Genomic DNA, 23052 nt, shown 5'->3' on the forward strand with positions numbered 1-23052 from the left:
GTCAGTAAAACCGATGAGACCATAGAAATTTCATCAATAATTAACAGTTTTAAGTTTCCCAAAGTTTCTTTCATAATGCTCATATTGTCTGAACTCAGGGAATGGTATTCGGCGATACGCCCATGATCTACCGGTAGCATTAGTAATCTGTGTAACGTTACGCCATTAACATTCAGAGCTGCCAAACCCGTTGGCGCGGCAATGGCTACGCTAGCAGGATTTTGAAAGCGACGCCTTACGGCATTGGCGAGAGTGTCTATGAGAAACGATTTCCCAGTGCCACCAGGTCCTGACACAAAAAGGCACTTGTTTCCAGATTTTTCTCCCTTTTTGGAGAAGTGATCCATGATGTTATCATAAATTCTCTTTTGATCCGAGTTTAGTGACGCCACATTGTCAACATCAGCCTCGAAATTCATTTCCATGGCAGCTTCCACATCAGCCATTGCATGCTCGGTTTCGATAACAATTTCTTTCCCTTGCAGAGCATTTTCATCGTCGTCGCTTTCCACATCCGAAATGATGGTTTCTGACTCTTTCGCCTTTTTAGAAGCCTTCCGTTTCTTTTCAACTTCTTTGGAAACAGAGAGCTTCGCGTGATATTCTCTCATTTCTTTTAACACTGAAAGAGAGTTTTCGAAAGCATCGGCGTAGGTTTCAAACTCGCCCAATAACTCAGTTTCGTCACGCCACGGTTTGAACAGGATCAGTAGGGCGTGACAATACTGTTCTTTCTCCTCTATCGGGTCGTGAATAAAGTGCTCTATTATGTACGGCTTAATTCTCTTTCTCATGAAACCCAGATTGTTTTTCAACTGGATTACATTCGCATTTTTCTCGACACCCTCAGAGCGCATCGCATAATCGTAAAACTGACCAAATTCCCGCAAACTTAGATTTTCCAAGCTGTCAGGACGATTCGGATATTTGTCGTCGACGAACCCTTTTAGGCAAGTGTCCTTGCTTTCGGGGTCAGTTTCCCTCAAACGAGCGAGTTCCTTGAAACCTTTCAAAATTCTCGATCGGTTTTCTTTCAAGTTAGTGTTTATAAATTTAGTGCTGTCAGACTTGTTGTAAAGGTCTTGGCCCAGCATCATATCGAGAGCTTCATAAATTCCTATTTGCTTGCACGTCAAAGATTTCAATCTATAGGCAAATAATTTTTTGGACAAACTTTCGTTGCCTAACTCGGCAAAAGTTTGGTCCATGTCAGCCCGGTCTCCCTTTGTCACGTAAGCCGTGACATAGTTTGCCACTATTTCCGATTTGTCAGCGACAAATTGCAAATCCATGTTGGCTTTGGAAGCCAAAAGTAGCGTGGGATTGTAATCATTGATTAAAACTTCGTGCTGTTTTCTCGGCAAGTCGTACAGTCGTTTCTGCACCTTTTTCATTTTACGGTGACGAGTAACTGATCTAACAGAATTCATAGTGGCAATGTTTGTTACGTTTCGAGGGAAACCGTAACGACACACTTTCAATCCTTTTTTAGAATTTTTTACCTTCTTATAACAACTGGAGGTGCATTTGTGAGTTTGGAATTTTTTTACCAGCCGGTGTAGTTCCGGACTTACCGATGCTCTTGGCATCGAACACGTGACGTGTTTTTGCACGTAATCCAAAATAGTCTCGGTCGAAGAAGTTCCAATCTTTGGAGCGTCCTTGGCCCACAAAAGCATATGGTAGTGAGGTAAACCTCGAGATTGGTATTCAACCCTCCAAAAATGATGTTCTATCATGCCAAGAACTGGATTTTGCTTACACAAGACAAAGTTGTTTAACAGCGACCGCACTTTGTTGTGAAAGTGCAAATTGACGCTAAGTGGGTCTAAATTCAACAATTCAGCTACCGTCATCGACTCTACTCCTGGAACGTCTGAATTCACTTTTCTCAAGTGATCGTGCAGTTCCATATCATCGTACTCGGCCGGATTAAAAGTTAAAAGCCAGGTTGGAGGACCGAATTCCCGAATCATCGCTAGAACGTCCCTAAGAACTTTATACCAGTAGTCCTTCGTTCCTCGAATATGACCCAAGAAAGTAGCTAAATTACTCTCAAGTTCTTTATCGCCAGATTCAACTCGATTGAGCAAATTTTCAACACCAATTGGCATGGGTTTTTTAACACGAAGAACGTAGTTCAAACTGCTAGAAATCGCTTTCATTTCGCATTCTTGATAAGAATGGAACAAATAGGCGTAATCTCGTCTAAAAATTGGACTTTTGTTCAAAAGACGGGATAAACGATACTCGGTTTCCGTTATTTTCCCAAATGGTCTATCATCGTGCTTGCCAAAGCGACCCCGAGGGAACAAATGAACGAAGCTCATGTATTCCAGTTTTTTGTCCCAAGTGCTAACCGGCTCGGCCTCGACGCGCTTCATTTGGTAAGCACCCAATAAATCCTTCGGTGGTTGAACGTTCACTGGATGAATAGAGTAATGATCGTACAGATCATTGGCTTCACCCTCAGATAGTTTTCGCAACAAAGCCTCGGGCTGTGTTAGGATTTTGTAGGCGTCGCCTGGTGCAAGACTAGACTGATTTTCATCCTGCTTCTGCATGTTCGAAGCGTTTTGGTCAACTTGGACGTCGTGACTACTATCCGCTGGTCCTTCTGTTGGAAGCGCAGCGGAAGCACGTGTCAACGCATCAGATCCATCATTAATTAACGCAAGTGGATCTGTTACGCTCAGTAATTCTTCGGGAGTCAATGAATTTTCATTTCCATCAATTTCTTGCGTGCCACAAATATATTCCTCATTCATTGTCGAAATATCAATGTCTTTGTAAAAAGGGTTTATCTTTTTCAGCACACTGAACGCTTTCAACACTTTTTCCAGGCAAACAACCTGCTGCCAAACCTTTTTGTCCGCTGTGGGAACGCCATTCACCAAGATATGCAGTTCGTGGTTTTTAGGCAACGTCTTGGGAATCATTTTCAAATTTTTTTCCACTGGTATTGGAAGATAAATTACTCTTCCCTTTAAAGCTTTAACAGTACCAAACTTCACGTTCGAATTGGTTTTAGTGCCTAACCGCACCACAGTGTGGAAGGGCTTCACAAGTTGAATTAAAACTTTCTCGAACATGTTTAAATTAGTGACATCTGGCGGAGGATTGTCAACCGCCAAGTTGTTCAAAAAACATCTAATGGGAACTTTACCCTTTCCCAAATCCGTAGCGCAGTAACGACATAGAAGCATGTCCGCTTCTCTAGCGTCCGAATTATTCATTATCCAGCCAGCTCTTAAAATCAGATAGGCCTCGTTATCAAAAACAGCACTGTTAACTAGTTTTTCTACAGCTCTTAAATCAGTTTTTTTCAGTAATCTAAAACAGCAGTCGCAGGGCGTGTCGTGAAACTCGTTGGTGTTTAGCATTGCCCGAGCGAATTGATTCTCGTAAAGACTCAAGATTTCACTTTCATCGAGAGTCGGTCGAGGAGCGTTAATGCTTCCTGTGGGAGCATTATTTTGTTCGTTATTTAAATTTTTCCCACGTGTGGCCAAGATTTTTCTCGACTTCGCCATGACAGTTGTCAGAGAATCGTAATCACCACTTTCAATTTCAGTTGAAATTTTAGTTAACGCGTTGAGCAACGCTTTGATTTGATAGATCTTATTCAGAATACTTCTAATTCCCGAATAATGTGGAGCCAATTCAGCGAAAGAACGCAAATTACTTTGGCACTCTTCGCTATCAGCGCAGTAAGAGGTGTGTCCTAGGAACGGAAGTATTCTCACCACTATTTCGTCTCCATCTGGTGGTATAAACACGTTTGATTTTTTGCAAAATTCTTTTCTTAATTCGCAAAGGTCCAAATCAGACTCAAAAATTTTAGTCAAAGATTTTTCATTAGCATTGGCAACTGTGTTTATGAAAGCTAGTACTTTTGCAATGGCTCGAGTTCGAACATTACAAATATCACTGCATTCCCAATAAACTGTTTTGGGTTGGGTTTCAATGAACCCATCTTCGTTGATAACTAAATTTGCTTTGGGGTTCTTCTCCTCATTCTCAACAACGTTGAAAAGATTCGTAACAACCCCCGACTCATTAATTTGTAAGACTCGTTCAATGACATGAGTTTTGTCATTGTTTCTTATTTCAACGAAATTTCCCATTTCATCAACAAACAGTTCTTTAGTCGAATTGGAAGCACGGTCTCTCAGAACCTTCCGTACACTACCATCAGAATTCAATTGAAAAATTTTGGTATAGCGTGACTCTTCGTCATTTTTCAGTATTCTGCCATTATTCCCAATTGCATAATAGGTAATTTCATGAAAATAGGCTTCTTTTAGGCTACTGTGAAGCCTTTTCCCACCCACAACTTCCGTCAAATTGTCACAAGTGACTGACCCAATTTCTTTGATTTTTTTGACAAAATCCTTAAATTCGCTAACCATCCCTGATAGTTGGGCGTGGTATGCCGAATACATTTGCCTTTTCAAATGCAATATTTTACCAGCTAACAATTGGCATTTTAGCTTGTAAGAGACAAATTTGGTGCATCTTTTACTAGTCTCACCGTCAAAAGACTTCAATACTGCCAGCCTTTCAGTTAAACGTGTGACTAGAAACCGTTTGTAACTTTCGGCTATAAATTTTTTGTTTTTCGTCTTGAAAATCCCCGCATTAAGGAGTCTTTTCGCAAAGACAAATTTATCCCGTTTGTTTGGTTTTCTATTTTTTGAGCGCAAATTAGCGTCTCCACCTGGCGGCATAGTTCTCTTAGGTTTTTTCCCTGTCTCAAGTAGAGATTTACGCTCCACATAGTTTCTCTTAAACAACGCCTTGTTTTTAAGATAGTACCGTTTACACTTAAGTTTGTTAGTTTTATCATCTTTCAATGATTTACTCTGAACTTGCGATTTTAACTTGGCTTCCGCTCTTCTTTTTTGCATTACTAAGCGCATATATATTTTCTTTTGCTGTTTTCGAGAAACCATTTCGAATATTCATAAAGAAATATAACACAGTTCTGTATTTTTGAAACAGTTCTTAATTCCACACAGCAATTTTCAACTTGTGTTTGCAAAGAACCCGAATTAGCTATTGCACAAAGAACACCTTTGATCCGGAAAGAAATCCAATATAGCGTTGCACAAAGAACGCTTTGGAACCACAAAGCTATCCGGAAAGAAATCCAATATAGCGTTGCACAAAGAACGCTTTGGAACCACAAAGCTATCCAATAAAGCGTTGCACAAAGAACACTTTGGAACCACAAAGCTATCCAATAAAGCGTTGCACAAAGAACACTTTGGAACCACAAAGCTATCCAATAAAGCGTTGCACAAAGAACACTTTGGAACCACAAAGAAGTACAATTATATACACTCTTAAATAAAAACAACATACAGTGAAATGTAATAAAAAGTAATAGGCTTAACGTGAAGGGAAAAAAAGAGTAAAAATTAAACAAGGGAAAAAATGTAAATAATTTAATACAGACGTTGTAAAGTAAAGGGACTAATAAAAGCAGCTATTAACCCTTAAAAGATTAATTAGAAATGAAATTAATTGTAAGTCTTAGTAGTAGCAGAGGAAAATGTGTTGGAGAATACGTACCAAAACACCGAAAGGCGCCCGAAAACGTGGCGCTTAACATAAAAAAGGCTTAGTTAAAAAGTCAAAGTTGTGTACAGGACCGAAAATAAGCACAAGAACATTTATAGGCTGGGCCGGAAATAAGCACAGGACACTGGACATTGTCCAATAAAATTTTAAAATGTCCCATAATAGTTTTAAAAACACAGGGCGGCTCCTTTATGGAGCTCAGCATTCACACAAATATTTAAATTTTTAATTATTATTATTATTCCTCTCTTTTATTTAACACTATCAGTGCTTAGCCCACTCGATCACGCGCTCCACGACGGTGGAGTGCGTGATCGAGTGGGCTATAGTCAGTGTCTCAACATTCAAATTTTAAGGAACGAAAGTGAGTTCTATGCCAAAATTTATTTAAGAATTATTTTGTTTTTAATTTGTTTTTAAGCTAAGTCATATATTTAACAACTTAAAAGTTTATTTATATGATCTAGTTTGAAAATTGATAGGGAGCACTTTTTGTTGTTAAATTGTGATTTTTTTAATTCCTTGTTAACCGGCCAAGGCTTAGAAAATGGACAACTGGAAGATAGGCGGTAACGTTTATGTAACAAACAATGGAATTCGAGGTGGACGCGGCGGTCGAGGTGGTAAAGGCGGTCGCGGCGGTCGAGGAGGTCGTGGTGGTCGAGGAGGTGTTGAAAAACGTGGGGGGAGGCGTCCGCGAGTGTGTTACTCGTGTAAAAAACCAGGGCATTTTATAAGGGATTGCCCTGCTCTCAAAGGTACGGGATCCTTTTTATAGAAGCTGTTAGTGTGACCATGGATAAAGAATGCGCGTGAGGAAATTAGTTTTCACGCTATAGAATAGGCAACTCCCTATCTCGAACGACAGCTAATACACCACTTCGACATTCTGTTGTGCGCATGCCCGATGCCCCGCGCTCGAAGCGCCTCAAGGGGAAAGACTGGAAACTGCTCTTTGTTACCCCTACTAGCAAAAGCGCAACCCCACGCGGTTTTTTCCCTGCCCATCTTAATAAGTACTAGTTCGCAGTAGCCCGCTGTGGCGCCCTAGGTAATGTCAAAGTGGTGTATTCTGTATATACTCTGTTACAACATCGGTTGTCAGCAACCGCAAAGCTTGGTCTCTATGTAACGTAGCTTTGTACGTGCTTTCAAGAGACAAAAAACTTCAGGATCTTCAGAATTTAAAATATCCGCGAGTTTTTTAGCTCGAGTGCACGGCCCTCTAGGCCTTATAGCGTTTTCCTTTGGGTCCTCGCGGAGCGCTCCCATGGAGGAATAAAACTTGGAGATCCTATTCTTCAAAACAGTCTTTAACGAAGCTGAAAACTACTACTACCATTTTTATTGCTCCTTGGGAGCGCTCCGCGAGGACCCAAAGGAAAACGCTATTAGCTGGCGATCTTTAAACGGAAGCTCCGACTCCACCTGATCTAACTACAAAAAACTGGCTATATGGCACCAAGCCCTAGCCTTGTCCCGGACCCAGAGCAAAAAAAAAAAAAAAAAAAAAAAAATAGCCTCAAATACGTGTAAAATTGCCACAGCCTACTGCACGTATTTGAAACTAAGACCTAGAGGTCCGTGCACTCGAGCTAAAGATACTCGCGGATCCTGAAGATCCTGAAGGTTTTCGTCTCTTGACAGCACGTACAAACCTACGTTACATAGAGACCAAGCTTTGCGGTTGCTGACAACCGATGTTGTAACAGAGTATATACAGAATAGGCTGTCGTCCGAGGCATGGAGTTAATTATTTGCCCTATATGTGTCGTTTAAATATTATAACAAGTTAGAGCCAACTAATCAATATGAACAATTCACTCTTGATACTTCCACGGAGATGTATTTTAAGAAATGATACAACTCCGTGGGTGCAAGACTGGCAGCATAACACTTTTTATCCCGTCCTCTACTCTCTCATGACTAGTTAATTCTAAACACCCGGCCTTTTTCTATCCAAAGTCTAGTCCCTAAACTATATTTAGTTTTCACAAATGGAGGATTTACACCATTTTCGCCAGGAGGCCTGGCTACTTGGAAGACAAAAAGCCCTTTCGCTTTTTTTCTCTACATAGCTCTTTGCCTTCTGGTGTAATGGTATGAATCCTCCATGTGTGTAATAATTGTTAAACCAAATCAATGGCTTAACAAACAAGCAGATAGTCTAAATTCATTAAAGATAGTTAATAGCCTATTTATATTATTGGAAAAGAAAAAAAGGAGGAGAAAACGCCTGAGGGCATGGAGGTCGGTGAGGGGGCGCAACCAAAGCCCCCACAAGATGTCGTCATCGATATCGATGACGATAAAAAGGATGCGCCAGTGACAGTTTAATTTTTATTTTGTAAGTAAGATAAATAATTAAAGTTATTACAAAAATGTGATGAATTATATTAAACCCGGGGCACAGGAAAAAATGTTAACAGTTTTAATGTGTTAGACATGAATACCATATAACATGGTAAAATTTGGGAACAAATATAATTAATGACGAAATATAGATAGTTTTCACACATGGAGAATTCAAACCATTTACTACAGGAGGCCGGGCTACCTGGAGGACAAAAACCTGTCTGCTTTTGTCCTCCAGGTAGCCTGGCTTCCTGGTGTAAATGGTATGAATCCTCCATGTGTGAAAACTATCTATAGTTCCTTAAGCATAAGGAACTTACATTGGCGCCCTATAAATATGAGCAAAGTATACATAGTTTACACGCAAGGAGGATTCATACCATTTGCACAAGGAGACCACGCAACTTAGAGTGTAAAATAACAGACGATTTGACACTCTAGGTGGCTTGGTCTCCCTGTGTTAATGGTAGGAAGCCTCCATGCTTGTAGTTTCCAAGTTAAATTGGTGGGTTATAGATTAGTAGCCTTATTATGTATTTGTTACTTGCTTTTCTGCCGGTATTGTATAGTTAAATTAATTTCCTGTGTTCCAATAACATTCTTATTAGAGTATAATTTTGTCATTTTGTTTCATATAGCATCATCACAATTATCTTTTCTCGTTTTTTTTTTATGTAGATTTTTTCTTTTTTTTTATGTAACTAACATAAATAATTTTTTGTAAAAATCATTATTTTCTTTTTTTAAAATCATAACTTCATTACCTAAAAATAATAAATATTTCATTTTTTAAAAATAATAAATATTTCATTTTTTAAAAATCATAATTTCATTTTGTAAAAATCAATTATTTCATTCCCTAAAAATAATAAATAAAACATTTTGCGAAAATCATTAAAATCCAAATATCACTTTTTATTTATCATTTAAATCTTGTCTATCTGCATGCCATTTTTTAATTCATACAAAGGGGGGGGGGGGATTTTTCAAGATTTAATGTGTTTTTTAAGTGCCGTTAAAATTCTATTTAATATGTTAAAATTCTATTTAAAATAAAATTAATTTATTTGGTTTGATCCCGGGTGGTAGCACTGAGTTCATCAAACTTGCAACAAACCCTTGTAGAGTAGAACTCTACGGTTGATTGCTGACTTAATGTTTATTACTTCTATGCGACTTAGCTGTGGTACTTATTTGACATAAACCAAAATTAATACCATTTAATTAAGCAAAATAGTGTTATAAACGTCTTTAAAAAACGCAACCTCAAATTCAATCTATACGGTTACAGTTGTGTTGAAATGAGATTTTTGGTAAGGTCAGGTAACGTACATTTGCATCTAAAAAACATTTTTTCCCAATATTTTCAGAATAAATTAATAAATTATTTATAAATTTGCGTTAACAATTTTGTCCACATAATTAATTTCCACACATATCAAAGCAAAATATCTGTTAGGGTTAATTTAACCCGATGGCACTAGATGGTCCTGTAATGGAGTAGTTTATTTCCCCGCAAACCTTGGCAAAATAAACAGTTTTTCTGGAAATCAATAATTTTACAACAGTAGGAACATTGGTTTTTTTAAAACTGAGTTATAAACAGTGACTGGACACGCAAACAATTTAATTATAATTCAATTTTTACCTAATAACAAATGTTGGGCATTAAATACTGATTTCAACATCCCATTATTCGATGTTCAGAAAACTATGTTAACGCTAAAGGTCAATTTTCTCCCCCAAACTGATGCAAGTATTTTATGTTGAAATAAAAGAAAAATACTTTTAGCATTCTAGGAAATTATTTACTTTAATTGATTTACTCACAATAGTCTATTTAGTTAGAAGCCATTGTTTGTTGGTTGGCTCACGTAAAGTGGCATCGTAACAAACTGAGCTTCATCGATCAAACGAACATTTATATTACCACAATTAATAAAACTTGTTAAAAGCGTGTCAATTATAGCACTTTGAGCTAAAATTATAATAAATGAGGACTATTAGCTAACAAAATAAGGTGTGCAGTCATTACTTATTTCATTGGAAAATCACCGTTAAAGGCAGTGCTATTTCTTGTGTTTAATAGTTTACAATGTAAACAAAGATGTTACGTTGGTTGTTCTGTAGTAAGCGTGGCCTTCCATAAAGTATTACCTAATTAAATATTTCAATTATTTGGGTAGAAATGCTATTTTTTAATTAATACAATGGAGATATGGAAATAGCGGTAACGGACTACATTGTTTTTTACCCTGATTTGAGCAAATTAGATAACGGTATCCAGAATTAACTAGCGCTACTGTTACCCATGTTAAAGAGATAAACAAAGCATAAAATCATAGCATAATTACGACTTCGAAGTTAAGAACAGAGGATTTGAGGAAACCTGGGTAATAATAAGCACCGTGCTTGTTTAGCCTTGCTACTAACTGAAATTGTTTTGACCAAGGCTTAGTGAAATGAAATAGATTAATTTACAATAATTTTCAAATTTAATGATAATCCTTACCTTAAGCGTTTAATATTTAAATAATATTAAGTTTTAGCAACTAAAAATACTAAAATTAGACCAAATTACTTTCCAAAAGCTTCATAAAGTTCATAAACGCTATTTAAGGCGACGATTTAGACTCGAGTATTTGATGGCGCCGCCGACTATCGCCGTTTCAACCATGGATGAAGGATGCGCGTGAAAAACATTCGACGCTCAACAGGATGTGCAACTCCCTATACTAAAAAGTAGACAAGTCGATACTAGCGCCGCCTGGCTACCAGCGCTGGAAACCCTCGCGGGAAAAATAAAAAATACTGGACACGAGAAAAAAAACACGCGCTACCGTCTATTTTTTTTCCTTAGCGTCACGTGCTAGAAGCAAAACAGTTGTTTTTTTCTTATGTCCTGTATTTTTTATTTTTCCCGCGAGGGCTTCCAGCGCTGGTAGCCAGGCGGCGCTAGTATCGACTTGTCTACTTTTTAGTATAGGGAGTTGCACATCCTGTAGAGCGTCTAATGTTTTGCACGCGCATCCTTCATCCATGGTTTCAACGTCACGGGACTCACGGCGGCTGCGCGGAATTATTAAAGCCGTCTTATCGCGCTCTCTATAGGCCATTTCATCCATAAAGCATTATGAAGAAACTCTCAAATTATTATGAGGCAACTAAACGTTAAAATACCCCAATTTTGGTCGCGCTGATATTTTCTAGTAAATTAGTGTATCCATGATATAAAATCGCAAATCGAGTTATGTTCTAAATGTTATCAAAATTAATACTTAAACTTAATTATTTTCCATGAAAATCGCTTAGCGCCATGAGAAATGTTGTACCTTTCATTTAAGACCGTTCCCAAAACTAACAAACGTATAGTTTTTCTAACATCGAATTAACCGGACGGTTCTTTTCAAAAAATTTCCCATGTTATTTCTATGGGAAAAATTCCTGTTTTTCATAAAAAGGTGTGAAAAATTTTATGGAAATGAAAACCACCCTTAGCAACTTTATTCTTTATAAAAAAAACTAATGGATGGATCTTTTTGAAATTTTAACCACACATTAAGGGCCCAAATTGTAGTTCTGGGGTATATTTTCAAAACAGTTAACGTAATACAAAAAAAGTTACATCCAATCAAAAAACCACCCTTATACATTAAGGGCAGTATGAAGTCTTATCTAAGAGAGCTACCGCTCTCTCAGAATAAAGACATGGCTTGTCTCAAACACGTTGAAGAATACGAATGAAAATATAATAAAATATTATCCTTTGTTGTTTACAGTCTCCTGTCTTAAGGGGCAAGGAGGATAAATGATATATAGAGATCTCTCCTGCGTTAGTCGGACGTGAACCGCGCTAACACTGAAGTCATATGAGAACTGGCCGGAAGACACTTCTTGCATAATTTTTCTGCGAAGGCGACACTTCTTTAAAGGGACTGTAAAGCAGGCATCGGCGGGTGGGTAAATATTATTTGAAATACGTCAGAGGCACGTGACCAAGGACAGGCGTGATTCAAAAAAGCTTAGTTCGTTTTATTTCGAAAACTACCACTTCGTGGAATTGACGCTGCAATCTCGCAAAAAACAAGGACTAGATGTCCAGTTCCACTCCATGAGGAGCCTTTGTATCTTGGCATCACGTGATGTCTGTGACGCATTTCACGCCGATGCCTTCTTTGCAGTCCCTTTAACGTGTGTTTCTCTTCTCCTCATAAGTCTAAATTTTCCTTGCTTCTCTTCATTCACAATCCAAAAAACTCAACTTATCGTGTTAGGTGATTAATTCTTCATAAACCCAGCGAATTCAATATAATATAAAACTTGGCATAAGCAATGCTCATATATCTTACAATTTCTCATGTCTCTTAAAGCCAGCCTTTCAGCTCTATTGTCTCTAAGGTTGTCGCAGATCGTAAACAATAGACCATTTTTAAAAGTCAGGGGTAAAATATAGTCTGGCGTCACTGTTTAACCAGCTGGTTCTCTTATGACGCAACACCCGATATATGGATACAAAGACAGTAGATATGGCTTCAAGCAAAGCCTTTGGTGGACTGGTAACGTTGAAGCAATATCTAACGTCTGTAGATATACTAACCAGATGTTCCGTCCCAGGGGCGGACTGGCAAGCTGCACAGCCATCTGCCACCGTTTTAAAAAGGCCCCCCCAAGCCGATCCCTAAAATGAGAGGGGAGTATGTCGTTATAATGCACACGGCCGTCGAGAGAGGGGGCAGTAACTATTTTGAGTTAGTAAAGGACCAATTTTGAGTTATATGCCCTATGGCCAGTCCGCCCCTGTTCCGTCCAAATCCAATATCAAGCGGCCGATGTATGGACCCCCAATTTGAAAATGATCTATTTCATGGAACAAGATTGTTTTTTAATTATTCCACACATTTGTTATAATGGTGTCTTAGCTTTTGCTAATTATTTCATTAATAATGAGAAATGTGTTCGATCAATTGAAGATGCCCTTTCAAAACTTCATTAAAAATAGCGCGGCCATTTTGATTACAGCAGAAAATGTTCGACATCAAGATATTTTACCTGGCTATTCGCATAAGAATTAAATACAGTGGATTGAACTTCTTCCTTTTCAGAATTTCATTGTGTTTCAGTGACAAGGCGGTTATAAGGAGTCCACTGAAAGAGAAATTTCCCTTTGAAATTACAATACGCAAAATAAATTGAAACCACTGATCTATTACGAGTTATCTGTTTTATTAATTAACTAAAGCATCTTTCTTTACCTGACAAAGAAAAATGAATCCACCGACAAAAACCCATTAATAATTGCTTGAAAGATCAAGGTTCTTGATGCACATTCGCTCAAATATATGTCGCCTAAAGAGAGTTTTAAATTTTTAAAAATGTGTCGTAAAATATAACGAGTGAATGAAGTAACCCTTACGAAGTACGTTGATATTGAAATCGCCTACACAGTGACCTAAAATGACCCAAAACATTGAAATGACTTTGATTCCATGGAGAAAACTTAGGTTTTCGTTGGCAGAACTGCTCAATTCGAAAATACTCCGAGTATTATTAAATATGCAGAATGCTTGAAACACTTCCAAACTAATTTTTGAACCTGTTAAACAAATTTTCGTAAACTGATTTAAGCAGTACTGTTAAAGGTATGGTAGCGTAAAAAGCAATCACCAAATTTTTGTTTGAAAAATTCTTTCAAATAGAATACAGAATGCTCAAGAAATTTCTCATAACGCTTTTGTGTTACGCGGGGATACTTAAGTTAGAGATGGGTCGATACCAATTTAAACCTATACCGATATATTTATTTAGCCAAATATCTATAACGATATCGTTATCAGTATCGGTTACGGCGCATCTCTAATACCAGAAGTAGGATAAGGGATTAGAAGTAAAGAGCTCTAGCATTGGTAATAGATCCTGGCACTAGTGAACAAATTTGACGATTTTATGCCGCTTCCATCGCACCTACACTAGAGAGAAAAAAATTGGTCGAGTTCCAAAAACATTTCTTACCCCCTTCCCCTCAACCTAAAGCCGTGGAACACGGACGCGGGTGCTTGAATCTAGTTCGGCCATCTACCGCCGCGAGCGTCTCACGTTTTGGAGGGAAAATTCAGAAACCGTTGGTGTGTTATCAAGAATATTCACTTTCGCCAAGTGAAGAATTTGGTTGCCACGATAATTCTAGTCCCTATCTTACTTCTGGTATTACTTAGACGGGATTCTTAGGCGATAGTAAAGTTCCATACCTTTTATTGAAGAAATATAATTAGTGATGGCCAAAACCGATCCGAGATCGGTATCGGTCTTACTCAAAAAATCTTCTTACTAACACTTTAAATGTTCGAGATGTAGTTGGTTGACTTTGCTATAATCCTGACTGAGTAACATTTTCCCTTGTAATAAAGATAGCCTTGTCCCATGTTATGAGAATTAGCAAAATCGTTTTGATTACTTCTTAAAGATAATCTTAAAGATAACGAAGTCTAACTAATGCTATAATTTATGGTGTCATGCTCTGCTTTAACAAACAACAGTAGCGAGCTTTTCCATCTGATGACGACACCGTTAATACGTCATCACAGAATATGAAACGACGGGTTGTGTGTCTAATTTACTTTTAATTTTCGATCTATTTTCTGTTCAATTAATTTATTACGCTGAAATTTTCACATTTTCAAGTATTTTTCAAGTAGTCGGAAATAAAGCTATACTATCTCTTTAAAGAATAATATTTCGTAGTGATATGGGTTTTGATTAGGTCTTACATAAACTATTTTTGAAATCGATCTCGTTTTAAAAATGCTTCGATTTTCAGATAGTTGTAATTTTTGGAAATGTTTTATTTTTACCTCTGATTGACGCATCTTTTATCGGTTTTCGGATAGAAATATAAATTGTAGAGATGACAGCAAATAGCGCAAACAATCCCAACATTGAACTAAATAAGAGAAATAGATTAAAATTGATAAATAGTCGACTGCACAGTAAACATTGTACTCACAGGACCGCTATTTGAATATTATTTAAAGTTTTAATTTCAGACTTGTTAGTTTCACACCTAACAACGACCGGTTTAATGGGGAGGTTCTTTAAATCTAAAACAGGAAAGAAATCGGCAAATTATCTCACTTTTCTATTTTATTCCTAAATCAATTTTCTTCAATTGGAAAAAAAAATGTCCAAGAATTCTTACTCATATTACGGGTGTTTTGTTAGTTTACTTAGAAGGGTAGTTTTAAAGTACCACTTACAAAATTTTGCTATAGAACTTGTATCATTTTTGCTGCATGTTGATGGAAGGCATACTCCTAGTGTTGGTGCTGTCCTGTACAGAAATCGGACAAACTGTTTCCAATGCTCAAATACCTTAAAAAGCAATGCATTTACAGTTACTGAAATGTCTAATCTCAATTCGATTGTATTAAATCATTTCAAGAAAAAATCGTTCATTTAAGATATGCTTTACATTAATTACGAACTAAAGAAATTTGTCTGGTGTACGCACTCACAAAAATTGGAGTATGTTTTAACACGTTTAAAAGTAGTTTTATGGGTTCAATTTGACACAGTTTCAAGTGTTCATTTGCTTTGGTCCCATTGAACCGAATTCCCATTCGGCAGAACGGGTTTTTTTGTGGTGTCCCATTCGACCTAACGTAGCCAAAAGGTGCGATTTTATTATAGTCCCATTGGACCGAAATTCTATTGAACTGGAAGAAGACATACTGTGTGGTTTTGCATTAAATATATTTTTAATTAATAGGAAAATCTTTTGGAAAAGGTGGCAGCTAATTAATAGGAGAATATTTTAGAAAAGGTAGTAGCTAATTAAAAGGATAATATTCTGGAAAATGTGGCAGCTAATTAGTAGGAGAATGTTTTGGAAAAGGTTGCAGCTAATTAATAGGAGAATATTTTGGAAAAGGTGGCAACTAATTAAAAGGAGAATATTTTGGAAAATGTGGCAGCTAATTAGTAGGAGAAGTTCTGGAAAAGGTTGCAGCTAATTAATAGGAGAATATTTTGGAAAAGGTGGCAGCTAATTAATAGGAAAATCTTTTGGAAAAGGTGGCATCTAATTAATAGGAGAATGTTTTGGAAAAGGTGGTAGCTATTTAAAGGGAGAATATTTTGGAAAAGGTGGCAGCTAATTAAAAGGAGAATATTTTGGAAAATGTGACAGATAATTAATAGGAGAATGTTTTGGAAAAGGTGGTAGCTAATTAATAGGAGAATATTTTAGAAAAGGTGGTAGCTAATTAAAAGGATAATATTCTGGAAAATGTGCCAGCTAATTAGTAGGAGAATGTTTTGGAAAAGGTTGCAGCTAATTAATAGGAGAATGTTTTGGAAAAGGTGGTAGCTATTTAAAGGGAGAATATTTTGGAAAAGGTAGTAGCTAATTAAACGGAGCATATTTTGGAAAGGTGTCAACGAATTATTGGCACCCAACCAAACCAAACCAAACCTAACTTAACCTAACCTGACCTAACCTAACCCACCCGAAACCAAAATATTAAAATTTTAATTTAAAACTTAAAGACATTGATGGAACTACCATTAAGACTGTACTTCATTTTAAGCACAATTTGTTTATTAATTCTATATATCTCTTGCCTTGAATGGAATGAAAGTGAGCGTTTTAATTAGTGTCACGAAACATTTACTTTTAATACTATTAACATACCTTTCGGAGATTCGAACCAACAACCTATCGCTTCGCAGTCCAACATCGTATACACTACACCACCGAATCGCTGACGGCTACAGTGTTTCAAGTTATATTTGTGTATATTTTAGGGGCATATTCGGACGATTGGGATTTCGGTCCATCGGGAATATAGCCATTGGGCTGGAAATCTAAAATCATTGCGGGATATTCGGTCGAATGGGATTTCGGTCCATTGGGAATTCGGTTGAAAGGGACGATACCGTTCATTTACACCCCTGAAAGGACTTAATCGCAGTTCTTTGAGTGTTTCTACCGATTTTTTCTCACGAGTAGCATTGAGCGCGGATTGGTAGTTATAGTACTGATTGGTCGCCAACCAAATGAAAATTTAAATGCATTCCGTCCATATGTTTTTGTAGCAGACCAAATGTGGTCTTACAACCTTTTTTTCGTATTTTCGAGATTGTAAAAAAATTTTTTTTTCTAAAATTTATAATATTCACTCGAAAAACAAAAATTGCATGTTGAAGGCAGCTCTCTTTTTCCACTTTAAGGAAACATTCGATAAGTCCGATCACATCGCTCTTATCTGGCCTAATTTATAATATTGTCTTTTGTCTCTTAAAAACGAGGGCATCTGCGCCGCCATTGGTTTAGTGGCGTCTGCTAAATCGAACAACTTACCCCTATGGGATTGGTTGAATTCGCGGTGAAAGTCATCGTTTTTAAGACTAATTAAATGCTAATTATTTTGTAATAGAAAATCATTAATTTTCTTTTTATATTTTTCCTTTTATATAAAGGGCGTTATTTTTAAGGTTCAATGTTATGTTATCTTTAATATAAGCGGAAATAGCTAAGTCAGATACCAGCTATTTCTTTCATAAAATGTGAATACTTCATATACTGAATTTCTGCATAGGATTAATAGCCATTCTTCTAAAAACTGAATCTACTAATCATCTCAAGCTTGGAACAGACAGTTTTTGTACGCTTTGCCTTTGCATATAAAAATTATCTGTGCATTTTTTTACTATTATTAAAGGGTATTTAATATAAGATTTATTGAAAAAATATAATGTTTACGTTGAATAAAAAGCGAAGTATCTGAATTTCAAACTAACCGATGTGTTAAAAGTGTGTTCTGCGAAAGGATAAATATTTCCAAGTGGAAGTGATTTCTTTGTTTTTTCTGGAAGGGGTAAAATGAACTTTAGCAGGCAATACTGCCCTTCGATAGATTTCGCGGAGATTGAACTGGTAGGCGCCGAAATGCGAAGACATTGCTCGTACGATCCTAATTCACTCGTTGAAAAGGAAAGAATGCCAGATGGAAACTTTCCCGTTGCGTCGAGCACTAAATGAAAATTAATTTAATCATTATTTTTCATTAAAAAGAGTTTTATTCAAATATCACTAAGCATTAATAATTTAGTTTCAAAAATGCTATAATAGAGTGTCACAATTATTGATAATGTTCCTGTCTAAATAATGCGAGATCCAAAAAAAATAAATTTGGTAATGGTATTATCAAAAAGGAATTTACTATAAGAAGAGATAAGTAGCGAGATTTTACGTTTCTACTCTTACGCCGGTGTTAGTGGACAAATAAGCCCCATGCCTTTCATGTCCGTCATTGCTCTGTGCTTTCCAATTGGATCATGTGGGGATAGGTCATACAAACGCGTATGACGTATTCCGACTAGAGAAAAAAAAACCTCGAAAAAAGTAAACAGAAAATGGAGGCTGCCAGCGGTGCTGAAACGGTTCGCGAATGTTTTTAATTGCCATTAACAAGTTAGTTAAAGGTTTTGAACCAAACTTGATGAATTTTGGATATGTGTCTCTACGTGAAAATCTTTCGTTCTATAATTGTTTCTAAATCGAATCAAGTGTACAATACTTATGATTTCGTGAGTTCCAAAAACCAAACCAAGGCTTAACGAAAAGGTAAAAGAGATAGATGGTGGAAAACATAGAGTAAGATCAAATATTTAGTCCCGCCTCCGTTTCCCATGAGGGGGAATTGTCGACTCTCACGCGGGCACCGGACGCTTTTTTTAGGCCTTCTTATACTAAATTCCTTCTTGGAAATATCTACTTTAGTTACTGAGCGGTATTGAAAAAATACTGAGCACAAACAATATTTCGAGCTATTTTGGAAATTTGGATTAGGAATTTCACCAGATGTACAGTACCATCAAACCGGCTTCCGCTACATTCTCAAAAATAATTGTTTTCAAGATTTTTGGCTGAACAATACAGCCGATAAGACTTAACACATAAAGTCTAACGTTTCCATAGCGAGATGAAGCTTCTATTCTGTTAGTCAAGGTTAGATTGTTTACAGGTGGGTCCCTTTACATTGTAACTAACTATTACCGTTAAGCTCTGCAAGTTTTGATGGAATGGAGAAACCAGGTTAGACGGCTGAGGAAAACTCCATTTAACAAGCGGGGAGATAACTTGCAAACTCTACGCAGAAGGATTTGATCCCAGATTTTCACCCGGTGCCACAGTCCGGGATCGAACCCGGGTTCCTCTTGCTGCGAGGCTAAAGCGCTAACCGCTACGCCACCCCACATAATGTCGATCTATTTTTATAGTATGAAGGTTTTAGGAAATGTTTTTATGATAAATTAAGACTTCAATGGTGTGATGACGATGATTTGTTTCGTATCGCTTTAAAGGACCCTAATCCTCATTTAGTAACAATTGGTAGGCCTAACATACTTTCAAAACCCCCTCCACTTTATGTTATTTGTGAAAATTTCTTTTCCCGAAGTCTATAGGGTACATTAAGAGTATTATTTTGGTTTTACTAACTTATTTTGATTTTTAACACTTTATTCGAGTTAAGTCTTCCTTCGAATAATATTATCAAAGGTTCACAGTTTAAAACAAAATGTACGCTTCACTGAAGCCTGCTCGTGCCATGTATTATGAGAAACCCCTTTTACCAGCAAAACAATGTCGACCCCCCTCTGCGTATGATTACCTTCACGACCGTAGCACCAAAGAGAATATACCAAGAGAAGCAGAAACTTTGTAAATAGGGACCAGCTCTGAATTTGGAAGAACTAGTTCCGGTTGTTCACGTGACCTTGTCGTCTACTTAAAAATTACCTTTAGTACGTCAACGATCAACCCAGAGATCAACCCTTTGCCACCACCAAAAATAAGCAGCCGACATAATTTAACCAATAAAAGGCGTCGCTGCTTAGCCAGTCAACAAAAACCTGATCTAGTTACTCCAAAACCGTAGCCGGGCTTTTCAAAAGCTAGACTTTCTGCTCCTCTTGGTATATTCTCTTTGGTAGCACAGGGAAGAAGCTCAATATAGTAGCCGATTCTAGCTATAGTACCAAGAACTTTAGCCGTTTGGAACACCACATTAGAGTACTATTTTTTATAAACCTTTTACCTCCAAAAACATCTTAATGGTTCATGTAGAGGTTGAGAGGAGGGTGATTTGCTTCTCATTTTACATGGCGTCTACAGCCAAGGGCTAGGAACTGTGAACGAAGTACACTTTGGTTTTATCTACGAACTTTTGATATTATTTTACCACTACGAATATTTTTCTTTAAGGTTTTAATTCCACTTTCTACATTTGGCCTCATGGAAGAAATTTCACCGGAAAATATCATTATCAATTTGAATCATAACCATTGGGATTGGAGTTTAGGAAAACGGAGCACAATGGAGAAATGCACCAAATATTAAACGCTAGATGAGTTAATCACTCTCAAATTTTTTCAACACAGATTACCGGTTACATCTAATTTCTTCGGCATAAACTAAATTTATCTAAATTGCCGAAGGGCTAGTAGTGCTAGGACCGACTTTCTTACTTGGAACACACCTCAATAAAATATTAATGGCTACTACCATATCATGCTTTGCATAATAATTAGTTCAACCGGAGCCATTGGTATCACCACTAAAGATTTAGTACATACATACCCCAATATCACAGATTACGTAACGCGGAGTCGGTAGGGGTTTTGAGTGAGTGTTACAGAGGGAGAAGAGGTGTAATGAAAATGTTATGTAACAATTTATACAGGGTGTTTCTGAAAAGTCCATCACAAATTAAGGGGCGTGTTTATGGGACCAAACTGAGCGGAAAGTACCAAAGAACATGGGGTCTACAACATTTAGTTTCGGAGATATGGCCCCCCAAACATTTGCCCCAAAAACGAGAAAATATCCCAAAATGTGGAGTAAGGGTTATTGCCATTACCCAACTTGTTTCGAAGTCATAGACAATTTCAATAGCCTTGAATTTGAGAAACACTACTGTAACTTTAGATAGCAGAAGGGTATAAATGGGTAGAAGTACGCGTACGGCGGTAATGTAAAGCTAATGCCAAGTGTCATAGTGTTTTAAGATTTCTCAGCACCCAGTAAAATGGTGGACCTCAACCTAGAGGGCAAGAAGTCCCAGAGACCGTAGAAGACGAAGTCCTTACTATTTTCGAGGACGAACCAGAAGCAAGTACCCGCCAGGTGAGTAAGCGATTAGGCGTTGGTCACGTGCTCGTGTGGAAAATCCTCAAAAGTCACCAGTTTCATTCTTACCATTTTCAAAAGGTTCAAGGTTTGAATTCCGCGGACTACCCACGACGCATTGATAAACGCCATTGATTTCCCGCGTAGTCTGTTAGTCACAGACGAAGCTAATTTTTCGCAAGATGGTATTATTAACCTGCATAATAAGCATCAATGGTCCCAAAGAAACCCTCACGCAACGCTCGTTAAATCTCACCAAGTACAATTTAGTTTAAACGTGTGGTGCGGTATTGTAGGTGACAATTTAATTGGATCTTATTTTCTACAGCCCAGGTTAAACGGTGAGGCGTACCTACAATTCTTACAAGACGTTTTACCGGAATTACTTGACGACGTGCCCTTAGGTTTGGTGCGGAGAATGTAGTTCATGCATGACGGTGCACCACCACATTTCAGTCTCGCTGTCCGAGCTCACCTTAACGCGACGTTCTCTTTTCGGTGGATAGGTCGAGGTGGACCCGTGAAATGGCCTGCTCGATCACCCGACCTTAACCCGTGCGATTTCTACCTTTGGGGCCACTTGAAGGACATAGTTTATCAGAGTGAAGTACCTGATGTGGAAGAGCTTCGTCGACGAATCGTTAATGCCTGTCAAACTATTCGCGATACTCCAGGCATTTTGCAACGTGTTAGGGAATCGTTTGTAAGGCGTGTTCAAGTTTGCCTTAACGCGGGTGGTGAACACTTTGAACAATTCTTGTAGTAGTTATTTGTTACAGATTAAGAATGAAGAACTAATAAAAAATACATTTACATTGGGATCGTATCATGGCGTTTTCTCTGTGACACATCAAACACTAACGTAATGAACAAACTCAACCTTCAATCGCAACCATTTTACTGGGTGCTGAGAAATGTTAAAACACTATGACACTTGGTATTAGTTTAACATTACCGCCGTACGCGTACTTCTACCCATTTATACCCTTCTGCTATCTAAAGTTACATTAGTGTTTCTCAAATTCAAGGCTATTGAAATTCTCTATGACTTCGAAACAAGTTGGGTAATGGCAATAACCCTTACTCCACATTTTGGGATATTTTTTCGTTTTTGGGGCAAATGTTTGGGGGGCCATATCTCCGAAACTAAATGTTGTAGACCCCATGTTCTTTGATACGTTTCACTCAGTTTGGTCCAATAATCACGCTCCTTAATTTGTGATGGACCTTTCAAAAACACCCTGTATTTTATTACATCAATCCCATTCTAGCATAATTAAAAATATAGTTGCGGTTCAATTTTGTCATATTTTTGATCAGTTATGTTTAATTTATCAAATAATTGTTGTTATTCTGTATACAGAATATAGAATCTCACATAAAGACGTAGACGAATTCTATCGCGAACAAACACAATGCTAAGGAACATAATTCACATAAATACTTGTTTAACAATTAACAATGAGCAAGCAATTCTTAAAGGGAGGGTGAAATGGAAAATCAAGTAATTTTTTTTCGATTCTTCTACTAAGACCAATCTGCGTATTGAAACAGCCAAGAAATAACACCGAATGATTTTAAAATTACAATTAGCTTGAAATTTTATGGATAATTTTATTTAAGTACCTCCGACCAATATCGTAACGCACTGCCTCTTAGTTAACAAAATTCTATTGGCAAGTTCCGTGTCGAATGACATTTTACAGCCGATGTGACAATCGTGGCACGAGAATCTTGTTACGAAAAAGGCGGGGAGCTAAGCGATTGTTCGGAGTTACTTATTCAAAATTATCCATAAAATCTCAAACAAATTGTAATTTTAAAATCATTGATCATTCAGAGATATTTCCTGTCAGGGATTTTCTATTTATACTCAATCCGAAATCGTAATGTTAAACTCTATGGAGCTTAACATTATGAGGTGG

The 23052-nt window shown here is 37.3% G+C and overlaps 2 protein-coding genes and 1 long non-coding RNA gene across 8 annotated transcripts in view; 1 reads left to right on the forward strand and 2 right to left on the reverse strand.

Annotated features, from left to right (window-relative positions):
• LOC149708700 (nose resistant to fluoxetine protein 6-like) overlaps positions 1-23052 on the reverse strand; it is a 71452-nt gene that overhangs the window by 17754 nt on the left and 30646 nt on the right. For both annotated transcript variants that reach the window (XM_089864228.1, XM_089864227.1), the window contains exons 2-8: positions 17737-17969; positions 15192-15306; positions 14942-15035; positions 14790-14878; positions 13355-13534; positions 13194-13287; positions 12991-13086 (exon numbers count right to left, since the gene is read on the reverse strand). In XM_089864228.1, coding sequence (XP_089720354.1) covers positions 12991-13086; positions 13194-13287; positions 13355-13534; positions 14790-14878; positions 14942-15035; positions 15192-15306; positions 17737-17969 — 901 coding nt within the window. The remainder of the gene's footprint in view (positions 1-12990; positions 13087-13193; positions 13288-13354; positions 13535-14789; positions 14879-14941; positions 15036-15191; positions 15307-17736; positions 17970-23052) is intronic.
• Positions 5910-7933, forward strand: LOC149708703 (uncharacterized). Its single transcript, XM_089864232.1, has 3 exons — positions 5910-5950; positions 6125-6344; positions 7802-7933. Exons 2-3 carry the CDS (start codon positions 6134-6136, stop codon positions 7921-7923), a joined length of 333 nt encoding a protein of 110 aa, XP_089720358.1. The 5' UTR covers positions 5910-5950; positions 6125-6133; the 3' UTR covers positions 7924-7933.
• On the reverse strand, positions 7913-10609 carry LOC149708704 (uncharacterized). Of its 5 annotated transcripts, none has more exons than XR_016380820.1 (5): positions 10454-10609; positions 9997-10373; positions 9772-9919; positions 9590-9688; positions 7913-9484 (listed from the first exon to the last, which is right to left on the reverse strand). It is a non-coding gene; the product is annotated as an uncharacterized LOC149708704 (long non-coding RNA). The 5 variants fall into 5 exon arrangements; XR_016380821.1 differs by having other exon boundaries at positions 9997-10394; XR_016380818.1 differs by having other exon boundaries at positions 7913-9462; positions 9997-10609.

This window comes from Phalangium opilio, unplaced genomic scaffold (assembly GCF_054372755.1).
Source record: "Phalangium opilio isolate 3A_F unplaced genomic scaffold, DU_Popi_V2 ptg000013l_1, whole genome shotgun sequence".
In the NCBI taxonomy this organism is placed as follows: Eukaryota; Metazoa; Arthropoda; class Arachnida; order Opiliones; family Phalangiidae; genus Phalangium; species Phalangium opilio.